The 25821-nt window shown below is 41.6% G+C and overlaps 11 protein-coding genes across 11 annotated transcripts; 4 read left to right on the forward strand and 7 right to left on the reverse strand. All coding sequences in view use genetic code 12, as the record gives it.

The window, feature by feature from the left end:
• Positions 1 to 104: 104 nt before the first annotated feature.
• Positions 105 to 1133, forward strand: FUS1 (Fus1p; the record flags this gene model as incomplete). The annotated part of the gene is made up of 1 exon (XM_007375655.1): positions 105 to 1133. One exon carries the CDS (start codon positions 105 to 107, stop codon positions 1131 to 1133), a length of 1029 nt encoding a protein of 342 aa, XP_007375717.1.
• Positions 1123 to 4288, reverse strand: SPAPADRAFT_153375 (uncharacterized protein; the record flags this gene model as incomplete). Its single annotated transcript, XM_007375656.1, has 1 exon — positions 1123 to 4288. A coding segment is annotated over one exon (3062 nt), but the record flags the coding sequence as incomplete, so codon positions are not given.
• Positions 4289 to 4910: 622 nt separating this feature from the next.
• SPAPADRAFT_61511 (uncharacterized protein) lies at positions 4911 to 6472 on the reverse strand (the record flags this gene model as incomplete). The annotated part of the gene is made up of 1 exon (XM_007375657.1): positions 4911 to 6472. The coding sequence occupies one exon, from the start codon at positions 6432 to 6434 to the stop codon at positions 5292 to 5294; it is 1143 nt and encodes a 380-aa protein (XP_007375719.1).
• A 78-nt stretch (positions 6473 to 6550) lies between these two features.
• On the reverse strand, positions 6551 to 7040 carry SPAPADRAFT_61512 (succinate dehydrogenase assembly factor; the record flags this gene model as incomplete). The annotated part of the gene is made up of 1 exon (XM_007375658.1): positions 6551 to 7040. One exon carries the CDS (start codon positions 7035 to 7037, stop codon positions 6588 to 6590), a length of 450 nt encoding a protein of 149 aa, XP_007375720.1.
• A 124-nt stretch (positions 7041 to 7164) lies between these two features.
• Positions 7165 to 9389, forward strand: SPAPADRAFT_61514 (frequenin; the record flags this gene model as incomplete). Its single annotated transcript, XM_007375659.1, has 1 exon — positions 7165 to 9389. One exon carries the CDS (start codon positions 7424 to 7426, stop codon positions 7994 to 7996), a length of 573 nt encoding a protein of 190 aa, XP_007375721.1.
• Positions 8054 to 10078, reverse strand: SWI6 (transcriptional regulator; the record flags this gene model as incomplete). The annotated part of the gene is made up of 1 exon (XM_007375660.1): positions 8054 to 10078. The coding sequence occupies one exon, from the start codon at positions 10076 to 10078 to the stop codon at positions 8054 to 8056; it is 2025 nt and encodes a 674-aa protein (XP_007375722.1).
• A 230-nt stretch (positions 10079 to 10308) lies between these two features.
• Positions 10309 to 11189, forward strand: SPAPADRAFT_61515 (uncharacterized protein; the record flags this gene model as incomplete). The annotated part of the gene is made up of 1 exon (XM_007375661.1): positions 10309 to 11189. One exon carries the CDS (start codon positions 10343 to 10345, stop codon positions 11075 to 11077), a length of 735 nt encoding a protein of 244 aa, XP_007375723.1.
• A 75-nt stretch (positions 11190 to 11264) lies between these two features.
• Positions 11265 to 13140, forward strand: FAD1 (FMN adenylyltransferase; the record flags this gene model as incomplete). The annotated part of the gene is made up of 2 exons (XM_007375662.1): positions 11265 to 11555; positions 11621 to 13140. The coding sequence occupies 2 exons, from the start codon at positions 11338 to 11340 to the stop codon at positions 12240 to 12242; spliced, it is 840 nt and encodes a 279-aa protein (XP_007375724.1).
• RTG1 (Rtg1p) lies at positions 11270 to 13140 on the reverse strand (the record flags this gene model as incomplete). The annotated part of the gene is made up of 2 exons (XM_007375663.1): positions 11270 to 11555; positions 11621 to 13140. A coding segment is annotated over one exon (790 nt), but the record flags the coding sequence as incomplete, so codon positions are not given.
• A 32-nt stretch (positions 13141 to 13172) lies between these two features.
• Positions 13173 to 14761, reverse strand: SPAPADRAFT_61517 (uncharacterized protein; the record flags this gene model as incomplete). The annotated part of the gene is made up of 1 exon (XM_007375664.1): positions 13173 to 14761. One exon carries the CDS (start codon positions 14755 to 14757, stop codon positions 13261 to 13263), a length of 1497 nt encoding a protein of 498 aa, XP_007375726.1.
• Positions 14762 to 23270: 8509 nt separating this feature from the next.
• HST1 (histone deacetylase) lies at positions 23271 to 25055 on the reverse strand (the record flags this gene model as incomplete). Its single annotated transcript, XM_007375665.1, has 1 exon — positions 23271 to 25055. One exon carries the CDS (start codon positions 25053 to 25055, stop codon positions 23508 to 23510), a length of 1548 nt encoding a protein of 515 aa, XP_007375727.1.
• Between the last annotated feature and the right edge of the window lie 766 nt (positions 25056 to 25821).

Raw genomic sequence — 25821 nt, forward strand, 5'->3', positions numbered from 1 at the left:
ACATGTTTCATGTACGTTGTATACAAGACATATAAGATATAATATAAATACATTTCATCAGAGAACGTCTTTTTTTTTGTTAGAGATAATAATTAACTAGCAGAATGTCATTTATGAAGAAAGCTATTGTCGATGACGAGGAATCAGTCGTCTATTTAACTCTTACATCAACATACACGTTACCAGATGCAACCAACGAACCAGACAAGGAAACAGAGATATCCTACATTGAGAAAACAACTTATAGACCAATACTTACTAAAGTGCCGGTGCAAGTAATTAATACCAAACCAACCCCAAACCCCACTTCCAAACCCGCACAAAAGACAATCACAATCAAGCCCCAGGACATGCCCACATTCACGTCAAAACCCGAATCGTCACTTACTCCAGAACCACAGGGAAGACAACCAGGCCAGAATAGCAGCGGCATCAAAGTCGGTGTCGCCATTGGAATTCCCATTGCTTTATTCTCAGCGTTCTTTTTGATTTTGGGTGTATGGTACTACTTTCATTCCCGCATTCCCAAAACCAAGATATTCGATAAGGAAGAAACAAGTGGTGATAACACATTGGCAAGTATCGACAATGAACTAAAAGCAAATCCATACTTGGACTCGTCGTCTACACTACACATCAACCCCGGCGCGGAGAAACAGCTTGATCCCGAGTCGTTCAGGTATAAATGGAAGACTAGATTAAGCCGAGTGATATCCATGGGAGATGTCAACGATGAGGAAACTGATAACACGTTTATGAAACGGATGTCGATGATGACACCGATGTTCTTGCGCAAGTTCAACCTACAAAAGAAAGACATCGAACCTCCAACAGCTACTGTGCATGAAGTGCCCAAGAACAACCCACTATTTCCCAATCTCCGTATCGGCAAGACTTTGGACTCCGCCAAGAGCAGGATAAACCCTACACAAAGCCCATACTTAGTGAAAAGGTCCTACACTAAACAACTACCGGACGAGCTAACAATCAAAATTGGTGATAAGGTCGAGATCCTAAAAATGTACTCTGACGGCTGGTGTCATGTAAGAATAGTGCAGACAAGTCAGGACTATCGACATATCGACGATGAAGCTATGGGATTGGTCCCCAAGATTTGTTTACAGAAAATTTAACCTCTAATATACATAAATATACATAAATATACATATATACAAATACACACAGCTTCTGCACTGATACCTAGTAATGGTTTGCGCTTCAATTGTCTAGTAACGTCTTGCAGTGCTTCCGTAGGGATCGTCATACAGATCACGAGGGATGTTAGGTGGAGGTTTTCTATGGGCATGATGAGGTTGCGGCTGCACTTGTGGTTGATAACTATACTGCTGTTGTGTGGGAAGTCCATATCCACGAAGATCAGCTGGAGAGGCCGGCAGTGTGTCATTGCTTCTAGGTGGGAATCCTCTCGTTGACACCGGTGGGTATTCCCGAGATGGTTGACGTTGTTGCGGTGGTGGAGCATTCAAGCTTTGATGATGATGGTGATGTTGTTGTTGCTGCTGCTGCTGCTGTTGTTGTGGTGGTGGTTGTCTTTGTTGAGGTGGGTAATTTTGAGGTGGTGGACGTTGTTGAGGAATACTTTGTTGCAGACGCTGCTGTGGGTAATTTTGTGGAGGTGGTCTTTGTTGACTAGGTCCTGGTTGTGAAAGCACGTCTTGCAAATATTGATGTGGGTTCTGATATTGTTGTTGTGGAGGTGGTGGTTGACGTTTATGTTGTGGCGGAGGATAGTTTTGAGGAGGGGTAGCCATCCTTGGTTGTTTACCATAGGCAGGTTGTGCAGGTTGGAAACCTGCAGGGATTTGTTGACGGACTTGTTGTTGTGGAGGAAGTGGACCTCTTTGTTGAGGTGACGTTACAGGGTATGTCTGCTGTGGTGATGTAGTAGGGTATGCTGCACGTTGTTTTGGCATCGAGTGTTGTGGTGATGTTTGTATACGTTGAGGAGAAGCCTGGTCAGGTAAGCTAGGAAGAACAATATCGTCCAATGGTGGAGAAACAGGATAGACGGGATCGGCATGTTTCAATTCCGGGGAGAAACGAGGAGATTGGTTCTGAGATGTGTTTGGTGATGAAATGTGTCTTGGCTTGTATTGGGCTGGTGGGACAACAGGGTATGGATTGAGAACTTCCTCTTCCTTAGTGAATGACTCTTGAGATTCGCTGGATGATATTTGGCTTACTCTCCCAGCATGTGAATGAATAGATGTCTGTTCGGTAGTTGTAGTTCCTTGATTTACATTGCTGATTGTTTCTGACAAATGAGAGAGTTTGGCAGTGTGCGGTGGAACTGGTGGCGGAGAAGGTGAAGGTTCTGGACTGTCAACAAGATATGGTGCTCTTTCAACCTGTTTGTACTGTTCTTTAAGATCGTCGAATTGGGCCATGGGGGAAATCACTGATGAGTTACTAGCACTTCTAAGATCATAATTTTGCGGTACGGATAAACGAGCAGGAGCAACAATTGGATCAGAAGACACAGTTTCCTTGGACGACATACCGATTCTGGAAACGTCAATTTTATCATCATCATCATCGTCTTCTTCTTCTTCTTCTTCACTAAAGAGTTCATTATCGTTGGCTGGGTACACGTTCTTGTTAAGATCCAATTGTCTAAATCCAGCAGGGAGTTCTTCTTCAATTAATTCTACAGTTCCTCCATTAAGTAAGTTCTTTCTGTCATTGACTACATGGTCTGGTAAATGCATCTCATGGTACTTTTGATAAATATCGGCCAATTGTACCGAACCGTGTTTATCATCAATATGCAAGCGAGGAATCTGGGCAGGTCCACCAATAGACAAGTCTTTGACATTCTTATCGAGTCCACGACCAGCGGCAACCGGCATTGGTCCTGATGGTGGCGGTGGTGGTGTCAGGGACAGCTCTTGACGCAAATTGGAGCCCGGAGGAGGAGAAACTCTGGAGAACTGGGACTTAGGAGTCATCTTAGGACTGGACATGACTCTTGGTGAGGAAAGTGGAGAATTCAATGAGTTTAATGCACCCGAGTAGCCACGTCTACTTCCACATCCTTCATACCCGCGATCCAACTTTGACTTCATAATTTGCTTGATTCGGTTTGTCCATCCCTTGTTATCCCACGATAAGAAATCAGAGTTGGTGAGTTGGGAAATGTCTTCTAGTTCTAAATAATGCACTCTTGGCAACGTAGGCAATCCAAATAATAACGATTCCGGGTCGGTTCTATTGGCTTTTAACTTCTTGGGTCTTCCATACAATCCAAACGAGTCAAACAATGGGATCAAGAACCTGATCAAGGTGTCAAATCCAGGAACCGACGAGTGTTGTTCCGGCATAAGAAAGATTGACGTGTGTTTGAAATCACCGGCTTCTTTCTTGGACACTTTCGTGGATAAACTTGGACTGCTAAAGTTTATGTACCCTTCCAATTTTAACATGGTTGAATGGTCAATGAGGGCGGGGGATTCCGGGTAGATTGCTGTGACCGAGGTACAGTTAGTGACCACTGCCATCAACAGTTTCTTCTTCTTTTGGTCGTTTTCAAAAAAGAGGATTCGTCCCGGAGTGAAAGACTTTCGTTTTGTTTGCGATGGCTCAACCACAGCAAAGCACCTTTTCCAGGCCATACCACTGCCATATCTTATACTGACCCAATCTTCATGGTCGAAACGTTTCTCAGCCAACACTGTCCTGATATCAGATAATCTGGAACCACGAGCGGAAAGTAATGCTCCAGTGTATGCTTCTTGCAAGGATGAATATTCATAATTGGACAATCGTAATGCTGAATACCACACACTTAAATCCTTGTACGACTTAAACTGTAAAATATATCTATTCTTTAAGGTTGTCGACACGATAATGACATTATCCAAGTTCTGTTTAGCAGCAGGTAAAGATTTCATGGCATTGTACACGGAGTCGGTGAAGTTCAAGTATGCCGGTTTGGTACTGGTTTGGAACAAGGCGTCGGGGTTGTTCTTGAACTGGTTGAGAAAGGCAGCATCCCAATAGGCCAATTGATTACCTGTTAATATCCCATATACTTCTTTCCATTCACGATCAGCGGGTTTCCCGTCCCCGTTCAAGTCGTAGTACAACATGAAGATACCTTCCTGGTATCGACGGTGGGATTGAGACGATAAGAGAGTGACTATGGGGATAAGTTCGGGGGAGAGGCCATCCATACTATCCGGGTTGGTAGGAGATATGGGGAGCTTGGGGGAGGTTGATTTGGACGTGCTCAGGCCAGAAGAGAACCTTTTCTTGACTGCATTCATGGCTGAGCTGGTATAGAGTGATAGTAGGAGTGGACCAGTTGTAAAGAAGTCTGTTTCGATATAGTTACAAATTTGGGGGTAGGGGGGGAGGGTAGGTGTTTTTTTGGGGATGATGATTTTGGTGCGCTAAAATGTCACACCCACAATTTTTTTTTTGTCTGTCTGTTGTTGTGTTTTTTTTTGTTTTTTTTACCAATTATTTAATAATTTTTTATTTTTCTTTGTTGTTGATTGTCGCGATTTGCAGATCCAAGAAATTTACGTTGGAGTCACAAGAATTTAGTGCGTTTGCCACAAAGCAACAGTAGTTGTTTACACTTTGCATGTGCATAGATTACGACGCACTATATATAGTCTTCGTAACAAAGTAACCCACTGGCCCACCTCGTGGTTCCCCTCGTAACGAGGCGCTGTTTGTAACAACTTACACACTTGTAGGACCTTCCTCACCTCACCTCGGCAATCACAGCTTGGGGTAATCCAATTGTTGTTCAAAATGAAGTGGCTTTTTAATTTCCGTGTTTGTAACCACAGCAAAAACAAAAAATAATCATCGGCTTTTACGGTAGAGGCAAGAAAAAAAAATAGGAGGCGAGGAATTTTGAATCTTAACAGAACAAACATGTAGATCCATGTATATCCAATAGCGTATAGCGGACGTGTAATTATATGTATCTGCAAAATTGCGCATGTATCTCGGTCAATTTCCGTAATACTTGCCAAAAATCGTATTTTCGTATGCATGTTGGCTAATCATCACCAGACCAACTGGTAGCATGAACCAGCTTTACTCTGCAAATACCATAGGGTCTTCAGATACGAAATCTAGCGAGTTACAAAATCACATTGCTCCACAACATGGTTGATAATGAAAGTTACAGACATGTATGAGTTTATAATTCGGCAAACATCTTTTTTTTTAAAAAAAGGTGTCTACATAATGTTGCAGCATAGCCCATGCGTTCTGTGTATTATATCCCGATTGGGCAATAAACTATCTAGCTACTAAGAATGTTCTTCCTGTTTCTTTAAAATTTGCAACAACTCCAATCCTTGCTTCAATTGCTTTTCAGCTTCATCAAAGTCTTCAAATTGTAATGCCGATATGGAAAACTTGGCATGTTTTTGCACTTGGGTAATTGTATCATCTCTATTCAAGATTTGTTTGATGGTTTCTTTAGTGATTGGTGCATGACTGACATTCGTGTGGATAGATGAAGCAGATGCTTTCCTGACGGTTGGTACGTGCTTCGCCGGCGGACTTGGAGGAAACACGTGAATAGAAGAATCTTTGTTTATGTGGGTGATGTCGTCATCAGGTAAATATGTGGGTGCTCCGGGTAATTTGACTTGATCATCGTCACTGTCTTGTGGGGGAATGTGAGGGACTCCAGGTAAACTGACTTCATTGGTGTCTTTTTCTTTGTCGTCGTCAAAGTTGTCAAGGTTGACAAGGTCGTCTTTCTCTGGAGTGGGTTCTTCTGATTTATCTATTTGTTCTTTTTCTTGTGCTTCCTCTGGTTCGTCTAAATCTAATTCGCCCTTGGTTAAATCTTCCAATTCCTGTTCCAATTCCTCATCATTAGGTTCATCAGTGTAAACCACCTCATCCTTGATCAACCTCGACAAATGATACTTTATAACTTTAATTTTCTCCTTGTTTAATCCATCAAATTCAGCAAAACTGTCAGCCTTGCCACCGGTCAATTTACTCCATTCAATCTCTTCAGAATTGAAAATAGACAACACCTGCAAGAATGTCAATGTGGCTCTAAACTTCTGTATAGTAGCTGCTTTGTTAGCTCTCGTCAATCCATTCAAACTTTCAAGACATGAATTAAAGAGCTTATAGGCAAACGTCAACACGACAGTGATGGACAAGTTCTTATCTTGCAATACCTTGTGCAAGTTTTCGTCGTCGGTGGATTTTTTGATTTGTTCGGTGTCGTCGAGCAATTCAATGGTGAATGATTCAATGTCTTTGGACTTGGTGTGGAGTTTGTTGGTGAGGATGTGGTCCAACACGTAGAACTTGCAGTAGTAGCTCACCACGGGGTTGACGGTGGCTAGTTCTAGTGCGCGCGCGATGAAGGGCGTGATTGACTTGTCTGATTTGAGTTCTTCTGGAATTGATTCGAGATTGATCATTGTAGTGTTGGATATTATGTGGTGGTGATGGTGGTGGTGGTGGAACGAAATTGTAGTTCCAGTTTGCAGAAAAAAAACGGATACCAAAATTGTACTACAAGAGCAGGGGGGGGGTTGACAAATAAATACACTTAACAATAAATATATACAAAACTATTGAAGCTGTTTATCAGACAAGTCCAATTCAGGCATTGTCAAGATCTCCTTCTCTTTATTCTCAGCAGACTCCTGCAACAACTTCAATATCTTGGAGTCCTTCCATTTGTCAGGCAAGGGAGTCACATCAAAGTTCTTGGTTGCCCAGTAGTAGATATCCCAATCAGCCTCATCAAGCAACTTGTCATACTCGTCTAACTCTTCCATGGTAAACTTGTTCAAGTACTTGCTGGCAAATCTGCTCAACAACAAGTCACTTTCCAATATGCCTCGCTTACGTGATTGATATACCAATCTAGCACGTTTGATATCGATGGTCTCACCTGTACGGACGATAGGTTGGATCTTCATATGAAGGGTTGGGTCAATAGGTGGGTTTTGTGGTTTTCCGAAGTTGGCGAGGCATTTTCTGCCGTTTGACAAGTATCTTTTGTTAATTCTGATCATCTTGTATTGATTGGTTCTATTGTTTAATGACAAGTTGCGTTGAGTTGGAGAAATTTTCAGTTCCTTCCGGGGAGCAGCGAGAACAAAACGGTAGTGCAGGGATCACCACCTCCAACAACATTTTTATATACACACCGTGAAAACATCTGAATCCACGTAGCCCGTTAGTTCTAGACGACTAGATACATACACGTGATACATCGAAATAATACATCGAAGTAATATACTGAGCTGATCCACTGAGCTAATACATTGAAATAATACGTTGAGCCGATCTACCGAGCCAATACATTGCGCTAATACATTGAAATAGTACACTGAGCTAATAGCTTGTCATAATACATTGACGTAAACACACACATATATATCCACACACACACACACCCATGGGAAAAGCAGTATCCAAATTATCCAAAGACGAACTCAAATCGCTCCGACAAGCAACCTATTTCGACAAGCGAGAATTACAACAATGGTACAAAGGGTTCCTCAGGGACTGTCCCCTGGGTCAGCTCTCTGAAGAAGAATTCGTCAAAGTTTACAAGCAATTCTTCCCCTTTGGCGACCCCACCGACTACTGCCACTACTTGTTCCGCGTGTTCGACATGGACAACTCTAAATACATTGATTTCAAAGAGTTTATCATCGCCTTGAGCATAACTAGCCGAGGCACTGAGGAGCAGAAATTGAACTGGACTTTCAAGTTGTACGACTACAAGAAGGCAGGAAGTATAAGTTACAACGACTTGTTGCCCATCATCGAGGCAATATACAAGATGATTGGACCTATGGTGGCCTTGCCCGATGACGAAAAGACCCCCGAGGCCCGCACGGAAAAGTTCTTTACGTTGTTGGGGAAATCTAAACTGGACACGATAAACTTGTCCGAGTTCAAACAGTTGCTGAGATTGGACCCGTCGATATTGAATTCGCTAAACAGCTACGAAGGGTTGGTATAGGTCATAGGTTTTATAGCTACAATTACATTATATAACTTACATAAAATACACAAATTATTATTGCTGTCCCTCAACAGCTTCAAGTAAACCATCCAAGAGCTCATCCACTTCGTTAATATCAACTCCAGTACAAATGCTAACCACCTTCTTGAACTTGGAAGTGAGTTCGTTGTAATCAACCAACGCAGCCAATTCCTGCTCCAACTTTTCATTCACTTGTTTATAAGCATTGACTCGTGCTTTAAGAATAGGCGTTTCCAATTGACTGAGAAGCTCAGGATTGTCCCTTAAATCGTCAACCGGTTCATTATTGAGTAGTCTATCATACAAGGGTTTTATTATAAATGGCTCTTCGGCATTGTACTCGTGGTCTTCATTGTCTTCGGGAAGTTCCTGTTTGGCAACAGCCAATTTATCAGTGATGTTGGCAATTTGTAACTTTAAATTATCCAATTGCACAAGCTTGCTCTTGATTTTCTTGGTGATGAATTTATTATTGGCAGTGATGATAGTGGCGTCATGGAGCACTTTATCCAACGTCTTTATTTGTTCCCGTTTTGAATTCAAAATGGTTTCATACTCTGTGTTGGTGTTGCTCAACAATTGCTGAATGCTCTGAAATATCTTAGCTGAGGAATTGCCTGGCTCTTCCTTTATGGTGGTGGTGGTGGTGGTGGTTGGCTGTTCCAACTCGGGCAAACTAGAATTTATTTCTAATCGTTTATTCAAGAATTCAATGGCGGTTCGAATCAATTCGAAAACCTGCCCATCTTCTACATCCTCACTGTCCTTGACCAACTCCTTGACAATCTCAAAATCAGATGGGGAAACGCCTAGTTTATTGGCGAGAGTAATATCGGCGCCGAGCTCAAGTAACAATTTGATAAACCACTTGTTTTCCTTCTCAACAGCAACATGCAATGCTGTGTTTCCCTCTACATCCTGGGCATTCACGATATTCTTTCTAAAGTCAAACAAGTGCTTGTCATTATGAATCAAGTATTCAATAATCTTCTTGGTGTAGAACTTGCTACTTTCGGCTTTCTTATCTAGCTGGGCCGTCAAGTGGTGCAACACGGAACATTTATTGTTATCAAACAACCAAATGTCAGGATAGAGCTTGGTTAACAACTCGCTGAAATTGCCCTTTTCCATAGAGTTTGTCACTTGGATGGTGCTGATCAAGGGTGATTCACCAAGACTGTTTCCGCGAATGGGTGAGTTTATGCCAAGTTCAATAAAAGCAGTGACTAAATTGACCGATGCAAGGGTTGCAGCGAAATGCAAACTCGTTTGTCCCTTGGGATCCAATTGAACGTCTGATATTTCATCAGGACTAGACTTCGATAATATGGGCTCAAGGGTGTTTTTCACATCTTGGACTGTGAGCTCCTGTTGGTCATCTCGTTTGAAAATCTCCCCGAGTTTTACCTTGAGCTCATTGATAATCTCGCCTGAGGTCTCTTTGGGAGGTAATGTCATTGGATAGTTGGGATTGTTCAAGTCGTACCTAACTTCTTCCTTTACCACTTTTTGTTTCTTGACGGGGGAGCCTACTCCATTGACCTCGTCAAGCACTCTCTTGTTGGCTTTGGGCAAATTTTCAAACTCGTGCACGTCGACCAAGAACAACTTCTTGACGAGTTCGTAAATGTCGAATTTCAAAGCAAGACTGACGGCTTTGTCATAGGGAACCCACACTCCACGCAACGCCGCCTCGTCGTTGTCGCGCCAGTCCAAGTACTGGGGGGAATCGCTGGTGCCGTAGTACTCGATGTTGTCCAACACCTCATTGCTCAAAAAGTTCTTCAATTGCTCGGAACTAAAGTAGCGCAACTGGATGAGAATATCTAATAACTGGCTGACATTGACGAACGAGTCCTGCACGCGCCTTAACACGATTAATTCAACGTCGTGGTCGACGCTTAAGTTGAGAGTAAGCTGTATGAGTTTGATGGAGGAGTACACGGTTGAGTGTAACGTCAGGGTGTATGATCGTATTGTTGTTGACAAATGGGTACCATCTAACTTGTGCTGGATTGAGTTTGTGGTTAAGTCACCGATATGTATTGGTGAGTCCATGATGTATGCTATGAAATATATATGGTATGTTTTACCTTACAAAGTGGTAGAAAAGGGTAAATTTTCCTGAGTAGAAGTTAGCGACGATTGTTGGGAACGTGTAATTTCAGAACACGTCCAACCTGCAAAAGTTTGTTTGACACAACCTGCACTTTTCCCGTTCCAAAGTGCAATATTTTTACAGCTGCTGCCTCTTCCTCCATCTCCTCCATCTCCTCCATCTGTCCCCCCTGATCAGCACACAGCCAAGAAACAGCACACCACATGGACTACTCAGGCAGAGTCAATTCAAAGAAGGGCGCTGGTGCAATCGCATCCTCCGAGGAGGAAAACGTGCATCGAAAGAAGCGAATCCAGGAATTACTAGCCACACACATACTCGATCTAGACAACGATCCCTACGTGTTTCGAAACCACTTGGGGTTCCTCGAGTGCAAGCTCTGTTTGACCACACACGTCAGCGAGTCGTCATACATCTCACATCTCGGAGGACAGAAGCACAGACTCAACTTGGAAAGACGAAGGATTCTCGACGAGAAGCAAAACAAGACGCAGGTAAGCCAGGTGGGGGATATTGTCAGTATCAGCAACATCGAGAAACGGAAATGGAAAAAGATTGGCAAACCCGAGTTTAAAGTGACGAAAATAAGGCATCCAGAGACATTACAGCTAGGGCTACTAGTCAATATCAAGTATCCCAAAATTACAGTAACCGAGCCCTTTTTCAGAATAATGTCTTACTATGAGCTAACCTCCAAGAACCAAGTCATGTCAAGCGAGTTTATACGCAAACTAGACGAAGACGAAGACCCAGACGAAGCGGCAGAAAGTTGTCAGTATTTGGTGGTTTCTGGTGAACCGTATGAGAATATTGCTATTGCGATCCCGGACAAAGAGATTGACAAGCCGAATGACGGCATGAACGAAAAGTATTGGTGGTTTTGGGATAACGATATAAAGGAGTTTTATTTGCAGTTTATGTACAAGACCGAGACATAGTGTTGCTTAGTGACACCATGTCGTATATGTCATACGATACCACGCCGTGTCACGCCTGTATATATAGAATATCATATGTAAGTTGTATCTCCGACAGTATCAAACAATGCACAAAAGAAAAAACCGGAAATGCTAACCGAAAATTTTCATTTCACCTTCTAGCAAATTCTCCACAAAACTGATTCCACCCGAGGAGGAGATTCTACTAATTATCCACAATACGCTCATACATCCTCCATCTCCTAGTCATTTTCCTTCTAATGACTACCCAAGACAAACGAGACATCCAGCATGGATTCTTGCAACGCTGTGAACAAGCTTACGATTTGGTCCAGGGATTCCTCCATGACACATTACCGTGGTCACCGGTGCCCACCACCAAACACGGCTTCAAATACAACCACGTGTTGCGACAACAAGTCAAGGACAAGGTTTTGTTGAGCATGGACAAGTTGGAAATGTCTATTGATTTACACGGGTATGTAAAACTGACTTGACTACTATTTAATCACTTCTTCGAATATCGTACTAACATTAAACCAGACTTGAGGAGATCGCTATTAGTTACAACGGAGGCAAGGACTGTCTCGTGATGCTTATATTACTCCTCGCTACCATCCACAAAAAATTCGCCTCTTCAAACTTTGAAAACCCCAGTTACAACATGTTGCCCCGAGATTACAAGCTCGATTCGATATTCATCAACGCCGAACCACAATTCCCCGACTTGCTTCAGTTCATAGAACAAAGTACAGACTACTACCATCTCAACCCCATAATCATAAAGTCGTCCCTCAAGGACGGCTTTGAATACTATCTCAACAACATGAACACAAAGGTAAAGTCAGTTATTGTGGGAATAAGATATTCCGACCCCTATGGGAGTACCCTCCACTATGAACAGCCTACTGATCACGATTGGCCCAAGTTTTTACGTATACATCCGATCTTGCACTGGAATTACGTCGACATATGGGACTTTCTTATTGGATGTGACTTGGACTATTGCAAAATGTACGATTGGGGGTATACCAGTTTAGGTGGCATAAACGCAACTGTGCCCAACCCATATCTCAAGATCGAAGGTACAGACAAGTACTTGCCTGCGTATATGCTCACAGAACACGCCGACGAGAGGGAAAGATTAGGAAGAAACAAAAAGTAATATACATATATATATATTAATAGATAATACTACTACTAATTGGCACTACTGCCTCTTCTCTTGTTTGAGTTTGCACTATTCACCAACACATTCCGGAAATACTCTTCGGAACATGGCCCAACTCCAATCTCACCAAGTGCCCGTTCAGCACTGGTGTATCCGATCCTAATTGGTACATCCAGCGAGTGATTATTCTTTTTAAGCTCAAGTGTGCGCAACTTCAATATCAACTCTACTTCCTTACGATTGTTCTCATCAATTAAACTCTGCAAGTATTGCAAATACTCCACTGACTTGGTCAAGATTTGCCCCTTGTTAGGCTTGCCGTCTTTGGTACCAGCAATCTTTACTGCGTTATTCACATCTTCTTCGGTATCTCCCATCCCCTCAGATCCTTCCTTGGTAACATCAGGCAGTCCAGCTTTTGTGGTATCCTGGAAGAATTCTGCAGGTATTAAAGTCAGTAACTCCTGGATCTTTTCATTTATGTTATCTCGACGCTTGCGTTCATTCCCTTGATCAAACTTGTCATCTTCATTATCACTTCCTTGGTTCGACTTGATGATCGCACTGTTTCTCCTCGACCGGGGCTTGCTTATACCTCCGGTGTTGTGACTGCCGCCTATCCCCTGTAGCGATTGTGAAAGTTGTTTCTTGATATCAAGGGAGTTTCCGGGAGAGCTTAATAGGTGATCAATGTTCTCTTGCTTGACTGCAATGGTAGGAATACCACCCTGCAGCAGCAGCAGTTGTTGTTGTTGTTGTTCATTTGAAGCTGGACTGGATGAATCGGATCCAGAAACCGTATCAGAGTTATTGACATCTGACGACTTGAGAAATGACTCTTTGAAACCTCCAAACTGTGCCATGGCGTGTGTGTTGCTGTAAAGGTTACTCTGCACTCCCCCTGGTTAAACTTCCTAAAACGTACTCAGACAATTTGTACCTCGGGTCGTGCGCCAATGCACAATTTCATAAATCTTATATACAGGACTATTATATATATACATAGATACAGCTACAAGTTAAAGTAACCAGCCATGGGACCAGCAGTAGTATCAGTAGATTGGTACGGGTCTCGCTTAGGTTCTACCGACAGTAGCATCGTTCTAAGCTCGTAAAACTTGTTTTTGAATTCATTGATTCGCATATTGTCTTCGAGGGTGAATAAACTGGAATACTCGTTGTAGTCCAGGTGTCCATTGCGCATGGCCGTATATTCGTTAATAACGGTTCGTAAAATGTTGTAAGTTACAAAGTCGCCCTTGTATCCAAGCAAGTTCATCTCCACTATAGTCTTTTCGAATTCACGCAAGTCCAAATGACCAAAGTAGACCCAGTGAATACGAAGGATTTCGTTGTATGTTCCTTGGTTGCATGAGAAATTATATAATTGAGGGTCCTTCTTGAGCATGTTGAAGAGGGCAAGTGCCAATTGACCATTGTGGAATTTGAAAGTTAATAGTTTGAGAGCGTGGTTGAGAATAGTAGGGATGGTCAATACGTTGACCATTGGTTTAGAGGGAGACTCTTTGGATGACTTGGCGATACTCTTCATCAACTCTTCATGGGCATCACACCATCGATGCTTATTCTTATCAACAAAGATATCTCTCAAGTAAATGTCATTAGCGTTCGATTTCAACTGGTGGGATACATCCGTTAACAAAGGTGCGATAAAGTTGTACAACTGCTCGCTTGTCTCCGAATTGTTCATGATACCAAGCGTGGGTGCCAATGCACTTGCCGTCTTTTCAAACAAGTCTTGTCTTAACCTAAAGTCCAAATTCAAAATCGTGATTCGTTTACTAGCCAAGGAACTCTCAGTATCCAACTTTTTCCTCACATAGTCGGCATTTACAGGCTCAACTTCATCATACGCATCTTTGGTGAACTTCCCCAAGTCTCTCGCGAGCGAAAACTGCGGTTTGAGCAAGTTTTGAAAAATCGGATAGTTCTCTTCATCCACCAATCTCGTCTTTGTGGCGTTCTCTAGCGCTGTGTCCTCACTGAGAAACATGTCCATGTCAAGTAATGAGTTCAACTTTTCATCAGATTTCGTTTGGGCCATGTCCATATCCAACAATGAATTCAACTTGGCGTCACGGTCCTGATTTACAGTTTCTATATTGGAAAACAATTGTTCAAATGGACTAGAAGCCTTCGCGTTTCCTTCATTCAATTCCGTAGCAGCTTCATCTTCAAGTTCAAATAATTCTTGTTCATGTTTAGAAACAGGGACGCCTTCTTCGCAGTTTTCGTTAATATATTCAAATCCGTCAACATCGTTAACTAAATCTTTGTCTGACTGCTTTACTCCTTCTGTTTCCAAGTCCAGAAAGAGGTCTCCCCAGCTAGGCATTTCTGGGGCATCCTGTTTGTTTGTATCTTTCAGGTCATCCTTAGAAATGTTGGATAGCCTAGGAGAAATGAATAGGTTGCGTCTAGGTATTCTTGATGTATGTGGTAGTAGTATTCTACCCGACTGCCAGATTAATGGTGCTATTCTCTTCATGGTTGGAGTCTACTAGTACTAAGGAGCCACTGGAGATGCCCTGTAATTTTTTTCAGTGATTGTCCGAACTGCACAATTATTTTTTTTGCAACTGCACTAACATCAACAATGGCAAACTACGTAGAGTCCAACTTAATTACTAAGGTTGCTAGCTACATTAGATTATAACAAACATAAATTTGATTAGAAAACACATAGAATCAAACTATTTAAACAAAAATCATAGTAGAAATCAAACATAAACATAACATAAAGACATTCGAGTTGATACCCGAGGCAGAACCTTCATAGTCTTCAAGTAACTCTTCAAGATCTGGTTCAAGATTATTATCGAAACCACCTGATGCTGGATTACCGTTAGGTGAAACCATAACTTCAGGAACACCATCATCAGGAACAGCAGTAGTGTACACGACAGGAACCACGGTTTGATAGGTTTGTCCATCAGATACAAAGGTGGTTGGAACAGCACTGGTGTATGTAAACACGTTAGGATCTTGGAGGAGTTCTTCTTGCTCTTGATCCAAGGAAGGATCATTGGAATTACCGGAAGAACTATTTGGATTACCGGAAGAACTGTTTGGATTACCAGAAGGATCATTAGGGTTGACTGGGGCGTTTGGATTACCACCAGCAGATGGAACTTGGAGTTCTTCTTCTTGATCTGGATTGATGCCAGGTTGAGTGTTTCCATTACCAGCTGGATCATTTGGATTAGCTGGGGTGTTTGGATTACCGGCTGGACCATCAGGGTTAGCTGGAGTATTGGAACCTCCACCAGGGTATTGCACTTGAAGCTCTTCTTCTTGCTCTGGAGTAACACCTGGATAATCAGGATTCACTGGAGCATTAGGATTAGCTGGATCATTTGGATTGACTGGGGCATTTGGATTGCCACCTGGGTATTGAACTTGGAGTTCTTCTTCTTGTTCTGGAACAACACCTGGAACATTAGGGTTGGAAGGATCATTAGGATTGGATGGATCATTTGGATTACCACTTGGAACATTAGGATTGGATGGATCATTTGGATTACCACCTGGAACATTAGGATTGGATGGATCATTTGGATTACCACCTGGAACGTTAGGGTTGGATGGATCACTTGGGTTACCACCTGGAACGTTAGGATTAGATGGATCACTTGGGTTACCTGGATATGGAATTTCAAGTTCTTCTTCTTGTTCGGGATTAACATTTCCTGGAGTAGTTCCTCCTGGTTGAGAACCGGTTGGGACTGGTGGGTAAACTGTAGGATAAGTAACCGTGGTAACATAGACAGTGTTAGCACCTGTAACTGTAGTAACAAATGGTGGAGGAACGTATGGTCCTGTAACTGTAGTTACTAAAGTAGTGTCAGGATATACAATTGTAGTAACCACACCTGGTGGGTTATATGGGCCAGTAGTGACATAACTAGTGTATGGGTTTGTAATGGTAGTAACAACACCTGGTGGAACGTATGGTGGAGTAACTGTGACAACATAAGTAGTGTCAGAGTTCACAATTGTAGTGACAGTAGGTGGTGGATAGTATGGATTGGTAACTGTGGTGACATAAGTAGTGTCAGGGTTTGAAACAGTAACTGTGACTGGAGGGTTGTATGGTTCAGTAATAGTAGTAACATAAGTAGTATCTGGTCTAGTTACTGTGGAAGTAACTACTGGTGGGTTGTATGGTTCAGTAATAGTTGTCACATATGTAGTGTCTGGTCTTGAAACTGTGGAAGTAACTACTGGAGGATTATATGGTTCAGTAACTGTTGTGACATATGTAGTGTCTGGTCTAGTTACTGTGGAAGTAACTACTGGTGGGTTGAATGGTTCAGTGATAGTTGTCACATAGGTAGTATCTGGACTTGAAACTGTAGTAGTAACTACAACTGGAGGTGGACCAACAGAAGTAGTTGTCACTGTCAAAGTCAAAGTTGTAGATTCATCTGGATTGCTTGGATCAACAGTAACGTAGGTAACAGTTTCAGTGAAAGTTCTAGTTGTAGTTGGTTCCACATTAGTGTTGGTAGTCCTTTCAGTTTCAGTACTATTTACAGGTGGTGGAGGTGGAGGAGGTGGAGGAGGAGGTGATGGTACAGTTGTTTCAGTTTCAGTAACTTCTTCAGTGAGTGGGCCAGTAGTTTCTTCTGGTCCGGTTGGTTGTTCTGTAGGTGGAACAGTAGTATCTTCAGTAACTGGTTCAGTAGCTTCTTCAGTTGGTTCCTCAGTTGGTTCCTCAGTTGGTTCCTCAGTTGGTTCCTCAGTTGGTTCCTCAGTTGGTTCCTCAGTAGGTAATTGAGTTGGTACTTCAGTAGGTTCAGGATCTTGAGTTGGTTCCTCAGTAGGTAATTCAGTAGGTAATTCAGTAGGTAATTCAGTAGGTTCAGGATCTTCAGTAGGATCTTCAGTAGGTTCAGGATCTTCAGTAGGTTCAGGATCTTCAGTAGGATCTTCAGTAGGTTCAGGATCTTCAGTAGGTTCAGGATCTTCAGTGAGATCTTCAGTGGGTTCAGGATCTTGGGTTGGTAATTCAGTTGGTTCACCAGTAGGTTCATCAGTAGGTTCAGGATCTTCAGTTGGTACTTCAGTTGGTTCACCAGTTGGTTCAGGTTCCTCAGTTGGATTAGGATCTTGTGTTGGTAATTCAGTTGGTTCACCAGTAGGTTCATCAGTAGGTTCAGGATTTTCAGTTGGTTCAGGGTTTTCAGTTGGTTCAGGATTTTCAGTTGGTTCAGGATTTTCAGTTGGTTCAGGATCTTCAGTAGGTTCAGGATCTTCAGTAGGTTCAGGATCTTCAGTAGGTTCAGGATCTTCAGTAGGTTCAGGATCTTCAGTAGGTTCAGGATCTTGGGTTGGTTCATCAGTTGGTTCATCGTCACCTGGATCCATTGGATCTCTTGTTATCGGAGGAACTGGATCTTCAGTAGTAAGTTCAGGTTCAGGTTCTGTAGAAGGTTCAGGTTCAGGTTCCGTAGAAGGTTCAGGTTCTGGCTCGGTAGAAGGTTCAGGTTCTGGCTCGGTAGAAGGTTCAGGTTCAGGTTCCGTAGAAGGTTCAGGTTCAGGTTCCGTAGAAGGTTCTGGATCAGGATCAGGTGTAGGTTCAGGATCAGGTGTAGGTTCTGGATCAGGTGTAGGTTCTGGGTCAGGGTCAGGTTCAGTTGATTGTGGTATACAAATATCTTCCCAACATTGAAGTGGATAATCATCGTAGTAACTGCATCCATGTCCATAAGTGGCAGAATTAAAAGTCCATACATATTGTACTTCGAATGGGCTTGTACATGTATATGACATTATACTTTGAGATGGCATAGTAAATACCAAGTAAAAGTGATATGGTGAATCACCAACAAGATCGTTATTGTAGTTATAAAGTACCACATCATCCAAGTCTCCTGGTCCCAGAACGTATATGCTCTGAAGATCACGTCTTGGTGCCAATGAACCATCTATTTCAAATTCAAGCATCACTTCATATAAGTTGTCTTGTATCAGTTTAATGTAAATGAAATTGAAGGTCTGTAATCCAAGATTATAACGGTCAGAATTTTGTCCAAATTGATAGGAGCAATACAACTCGTCAAAGTTGTCAGGACATTCAGTTGGCTCTGGTAAATCTGGTATTGTGGATGTTATAGTGGATGGCTCTCCAGTTGGTTCTTCATAACATATTTCATCCCAACATACAAGAGGTGAATCTGAATAATCTTGGCAACAATGATGATACTCGGCATAATCGTTTTCCCATTCGTATACAATATTGAATTCTGATGTGCAAGTGAGGAAACCGGGATAAGAATCAGCTGACATTGTCCATTTGAAGAAGAAATGATATGGCGAATCACCTGTAAGGTCTGTTTCAAAATCTCTGTTATACAACCAAAGACTATCTAGGTAATTACCAGGTGTCCTTAAGTTGTTTATGGAAATGCTTCGTAACAAACGTTTTGGAATGGTACTTGCAATCTTAAACTCAATCATTACCTTATAATAATCTTCGCCAACATTTACAATGGAAACAAAATCAAAGAACAAAACATCTGGATAACCTTGACCTTTACCATGTTGACCAACCTCATAACCACATCCCGAATCAACTGATTCAGGACATGCTATTGGAGTTGGCATATCCTCCTTTGTTGATATGATAAAAGATGGTTCACCTTCAGGCTCCTGGTAACATTCATCTTCCCAACATTGAAGGGGGGAGTCAGTTAATAGCTCATATAATGGATAAGTGTCAGGACAGCCATGTCCATATTCTGCAGAGGCAGAATCCCAATTGTATGAAATGACAAAAGGAGTAGTACAGGTGTATCTTTCCAAATATTGACTTTTCATTACCCAACTAAAGTAGAAATGGTATGGTGAATTTCCAGCAAGATTAATGTCGTAATCACGGTTGTAAATCACTAGTGTATCGAGATAGTTTTCGGGTGTTTGAAGGTTTGAGATTTCAATTGAATGCAATTCACGCTTTGGATGAACTGTTCTATCAATTTCAAATTCAATCAACACCTCATACAAGTCTTCATCGATGTGTCTAATAGAATGGAATTCAAAACTTTGTAGTTCTGGGTATTCATACAGCGAGGAACGTTCTCCCTGGGCCGAAGGACACCATTTATCACCATCCCATTGTTCTGGGCATGCTGATGCAGAAGGTAATGGAGGTCTTTCTGGAATAATGGTTTCAGGTACAGGTACCTCGGCACAAATATCTTCCCAACAATGAAGAGGAGAGTCCATTCCATAACCACCGTTGTCACAACCGTGTTGATAAGTGGCTGAACCTTCACCCCAATTGTATTGAATTCTGAATGGTGTGGTACATGTAAACAGTTCCCAGATTTGTGTTCTCATTACCCACACAAAGTAGAAATGGTAAGGTGAGTCTCCAGCAAGGTTTTCGACTGCACCCTGACGGTAAATTTCAAGTTCGTTGAGATAATCGTAGGCGGAATCAAGGCCAGAAATATAAACCGATTCCAAATCCCATTTTGGATGAGCAGTACTGTCGATCTGGAACTCAATAGTTACTTCATACAAATCTTCATCAACGTAAAATATACTTTGGACATCAAATCTTTGTACCATTGGATAACCATTATCACGTGAGGCTTGACCAACATCATCAACTACACACATGGCATCTGAAGAAATATGAGAAGGACAACTGGTAGGTTCTGGTAATTCTGGTCTATCTGGATTAATAGTGACAGGTTCAGGATCTTCACTACAATCATTCAGCCAGCATTGCATTGGATAGTCATAAACACCACCGTTATCACCAGGACATCCATGACCATAAGGAGCAACAACAGAGTTATCCCAGCTATACACCACTTTAAATGGAGTAGTGCATGCCAAGTTGTTTATATTCTGAGTCCTCATGACCCAGTTAACAAAGAAGTGATAAGGAGAATCGCCAACCTTGTCTGTATTATCTCTCTGGAAAAGAACAAGAGGATCACTGACATATGAATCACGGGTGTTGAGACCTTCAACAACAATCAGTTCGATTGTTCTCATAGGATACTTGTTTGGATCAATTTCAAATTCGACCATTACCTCATATAAATCATCGTCTACCATCTTAATGTATTCAAAGTTAAAGGTATTCAAGGCTGGGAATTCATCATTTTGTAAGCTGCTTAACCCAAATTGGTAATCACAACTATAAACAGGTTCAAAATGGGTTGGACATTCAGTGGGTTCACCAGTTCCTTCGGGTAACGTTTCAATAGTCGAAGGTTCAGCATCATTACATTCAGGAGCCCAACATTGAAGTGGATAGTCGTGAGGGTCATTACTGTTACAATCATGGATGAAACTAGCTTTGATACTGGCTGCCGATCTAGCTTGAGCCGGTCTTGAACCATCTTTCCAACTAAATTCAATCAGGAATGGTGTTGTACAAACTTGTCCATTGAGCATCTGAGTTTGCATAGCCCAACGAACAAAGAAATGGTATGGTGAATCAGCAAGGACATTTTCATCAGTCGACCAATCATAAATAAGGTATGGGTTTGTAAGGTAATCACCGGCAGTAGTAAGATCCTTTAAGGAAATATATTCTAAATTAGCAACTGGGAATACAGAAGGGTTGATTTCTATTTCCACCAATACTTCATAGTAGTCATCAACAATCAGGTTAATTTCAATGAATTCAAACTTTTTCATAGTTGGACCAAAACCTCCAGTTTGGACTGGAGGAACAGAACAGTAATCCGACCAAGTAGTTGGACAATCAGTGTTTGCGGTTGGCAACAGTTCATTTGGTAACTCTAATGTAGCTGGAGGAGCTGTAATTTCTGGTTCAGTAGTTTCAATTTGAGATGATTCCATTTCAGTGGTTTCCATCTCAGTACTTTCAAGTTCAGTACTTTCAATTTCAGTGGTTTCTGGTTCAGATGAGCTAATTTCAGATGAGCTAGTTTCAGATGAGCTAGCTTCAGATGATTGCACTTCAGACGATTGCACTTCAGATGATTGCACTTCAGATGATTGCACTTCAGATGTTTCCACTTCAGATGTTTCCACTTCAGATGTTTCCACTTCAGATGTTTCCATCTCAGTATATTCGTCAGTGTCAGTATATTCGTCAGTGTCAGTAAACAGTTCCCAAATAACTCCAATACAATCTGGAACCCAACATTGAATTGGATAATCACCAGTATCACAATCATGATAATACACAAACCTTTCGGATGAATCATCATCTCTTTTAGAAGCAGATGGGAAATCTACATCAATCACGATCTTAAATGGAGAAGTACACATCACTCTAGCACTTTTTCGACTAGGTGTCATCATCCATTTGACAACGAAATGTGTTGGAGTAAACTCCTTGTTTTCGTTTTCGTCCTCATCTTCATCTTCAGATACATATCCAAAACGTTTGTGATATGGTCTTTGATCAATCGGAGTTCTTTGATATATTATAGTTTCACTATCAAGATAATCATCAGGGGTGGAAAGATCTTGGAACGCAATTAAATTAATAAGATCTGGATCAAAGCCATCTTCGAGCTTAAACTCAAGAGTGATTTCATATATCGTGTCACCACCGCCAACAGCGTACAGAATATTTTTGATTTCAAAAATGTCGAGCTGGGGCATATTTTCATCCTTTGAAGAATTTTCCCCCATGTCATATTCACAATAGTCTTCCCATTCAGTAGGACAGTCTAACAATATGGGTTCAAAACCCCAATCTGGCTCGAAAACTTTAGTGGAAGGTGTGACTGGTTCAATAGTAGTGGTGTCTTCGAAAGAAGTTTCAATATCGTCTATAGATTCGTCCAGTTCTTGGGTAGAGATCTCAAGTTCGGAAGTACCTTCATCATCCTCTTCGGTGACTTCTTCTTCACCTTCTTCTGGTTCACCTTCTTCTTCACCTCCTTCTTCTACATCTTCTGGTTGATAGTCAATGTCTTCAATACACGCATCCCAACACAAAAGAGGTAACTGACCAGGGCAATCATGAATATATTTAGCTGTTGTTGTTCCTCTCTTTGATATTACAATATTGTTCAGTTTCCAAGTATAATAAATCAGGAAGGGGATTGAACACGCTGTATTTCCATCTACGTTTGCTTGCATCAACCATGTGACAAAAATATGGTAAGGATTATCAAGCTCCAGTACCGGAAGTTCCACTGGGTCAGAAAGGTAATTGGTTTTGAGTCCGTAAATGATTATTTCTTGTAAAATATCACCCTTATGTGGTGAAGGATCAATTTCAAGCTCAACTGTGACTTCGTACATATCCTCAGTACCAGGGATATTATTAATGGACTGGTACTTAAAGGTATATACTTGAGGGTAGCTATCACTTAATTCTGCATCGCACTGCTCGATCTTATCAGGACCACAAACCAGTGGCTGATAGTAACCATTTGGTGGTAACAAACTCACAGTGGAAATTGCACCCACTAGTGATAGTAGCTGTAGTAGTAGTAAATAAAAATGGAACAAAATTTGTTGCATTGTAAATGGTAATGTTTTTATTTTTTTGTTGCAAAAAAAAACAAATAAATAAAATTAAAAATATGGGAAGAAAGATTTGAACAACCATATGAAAAGAAAGAAAGAGATGTGGTTACTACTTATACACCTGAATGGAGGTGGGTCATCTTCGTTGTATGCATCGAATATGCAAGTGTGCCTACGAATATGATGATCATCAATGTTTACAGCTTCGTTCATGGTCACAAGTCTATGTGATAACGTAGTGTTTCAAACGTCACTTTTATTAATTGCAAAAATAAAAATAAAAAATACTGAACGAGGCGACTTCACACGGCAATAGCAAACCACCCGGGGAAGGCTACCGAGAGGTGAAAAGCCATATGCAGATATGGAAATGGTCTGACCTGTTGACGTAATTTTTAATTATGTATGGCAAATTATTATTTTTTTTTCGATGGAGATATGCGTCATTGTTGCAGAAAAAGAAACAAGACATATTTTCTAGAAGATCTGAATCGAATGATCTAAATTAGACATTACTAGTCATCGTTATTTTAGTTCTAATTACTTATACGATGCTAATATTGTATTTCTCGTTTGAATTGACATGATCACTAACCATTATTGAAATGTACAGGTAATAATCACAAGGTGGATTTTGAGAAATTCATGAAAGTAAAATGTAAACAATTTCCCAACTCTTGGCCGTAAAAAAATTAAAGGAAGGAGAGTCATCTTCACACTTTTTTTTTGTATACACTAAATATACAACATACAAAACTACTATGTAGAGTCAGAATTTGTTGGTGGCGGTGTATTCTCATAAGTCAGCGGTGGATCTTCATACAACGGTGTATTCTCCACCGTGACCAACTCACTCTCGGTCAAATCATGCACAGCAAGGTTTTTCCGGTTGACAATTTGATACTCGCGCAAATCCTCATCTTCCAACCTGCACTCCAAATTACTGCCCTTGAATCCTCGTATCGCTTCATAATCCCTGTGAGGTAACTTCCAGCTCTCGCCTAGCTCGTTCAGGAGGTAGCTTGCAACATCGTCACAATATCCTAACAAACTAACATCAAAATTACAATGATCTATTGGATCTTTATTAATCAAAATCTGTGGAGTGGTTTGCGGAAGTTTATCCACTATATCAGCAACAGGGGCAACTTTCAATGACGTACCTATACTAATCAACAAATCACACTGTTGAATATCGTGGTTGATCCGGTCGTGGAAGAGCTTGGGCAAGGGCTCGCCAAAGAAGGTTATATCCGGCTTATACACCCCGAAACTTTCGGGAAAGTAATGGTCGTCATCTTTTCTAAGAATCGCGTTCTTCTTTTTCGTGCATGGAGGACAGTACGGTATTTCCTTGGCTCGGATTTCAGGGAAAATGGTTTCCCCAGGAACAGTCACCCCACATGTGACACATGTCGCTGTGGCGAATGATCCATGGCATTGCACGAGCTTGTCGGGGTTGATTCCTGCATAACTCTCTAAATTGTCAATGTTTTGCGTGTAATTCCGTAATAATTTCCCCTTGGACTGTAATACCTGGATGAATGAATGTAAGGGACTGTAGATGTTTTCCGGGGGTAAAATCATGTATGCGATGGAATAGAATAAACTGGGATCAGCATGAAATAATCGTAAATCAAATACTTCCTGAGGGTCACTCAACCCCAAGTGTTGTACCATGGAGTAGAACCCTTGTGAGGACCGGAAGTCCGGTATGCCGAGACTGGTAGAAATCCCGGCACCGGTAATGACCATAATTTTATCACTGTTCTGGATCAAGTTCACCACATCGGTGACGGTAGTCACGTTTTCTAGTCGCGACCGTATGGATTTCACTTTCATCATGGCATGGTTGAGTACGTTGATGAACTCCCATATGTTGGAATTGTTGGGTTTGGGAAGTTTTCTAGGAATGAAACCGAGCTGTACTATAAGTTTGATTATATCCTCGGCTGAAGCAGCTGTAGGCAAATACTTTTCCAAAAACTTCAAATTACCCTGGGTCTTGAGGTAATTTCTCGTCTCCACCACTAATTGATGCGGTACACTATCGGTGATGGAGACCAGATCAAATTCGGAGTCAGTAGACGCGCTGGAATCGTTGTCGTCATCGTTGTCGTCATCGTCGTCGTCGTCATCACTACCACTATCGTCCCTTTCGCCATCGGCATCGCTACTGGCATCAGAGGTGGGTTCACCGTTGATTGCTCTCGATGAGGGCATACTCAATGCCTCAATTTCTTCATCGAGCTCATCATGATAGTAGTGCTCTTTTTCTCGATCTGTGGGGAACTGGGGTAATTGCATCAAATGCGGATGTTGCTTGCGTTCCCCTGATGGCGTAGAATGTTCGTCGGATGAGGACGACGAAGAAACATCTTGGAACGGGGCGAGATTATTTTTGTGGGTTGGTGGTTCTGGTAGTGGTTCTGATTTGTGTCGTTTGTTTGGTGGGGTTTCGTCATCGGAGTCTATAAGAATGATATCATTGCTGGCCATCATCAACTGTATAACGTCTATTAAACAATGCTATATATATATATTAAAAAAAGCCAATCCGGAATTATAATTCCACTCTTGATTCACCTTGGTGGGGTTATTTTTTTTGCAATTTAATTATTATTGAGAAGGTTTAGATTTATGTGGGTATATCTTTTTCTCAAAACAGTCAGTCGGTCCAGTCACTCCAAATTTGCGAAAGTCAAAAATGATTGGTCGTGCACATTTACCAATTTTCGAAATAGTGCCAAACTTGCCACAGTAGTTGACAAGGGGCGACAGGCACAACTTGTCTGTTTGTAGATTTAATCCAACAGTCCTGCTGGTGCTGTCAGTACGTTAGAGAAGGGTTTAGAGTAAAGGTATAATAACACGTGTTTAGTGGTCAGTGTAAGATAAGCAACGGCACACAAAAAGCAACGTTCCCAACTCACAGCAATATTCATACTTGCAAAGTCTAGAATTGCCCTAGTATGGTTAACTTTTGTATTGTGTTCTCTTAGTCGTGGTAGGTAGTAGTCTACTTAATTGGTAACACAAAACTGTAAATGTAAACACGCGGCGCTGAATTTGT

This window comes from Spathaspora passalidarum (assembly GCF_000223485.1).
Source record: "Spathaspora passalidarum NRRL Y-27907 unplaced genomic scaffold SPAPAscaffold_4, whole genome shotgun sequence".
In the NCBI taxonomy this organism is placed as follows: domain Eukaryota; kingdom Fungi; phylum Ascomycota; class Pichiomycetes; order Serinales; family Debaryomycetaceae; genus Spathaspora; species Spathaspora passalidarum.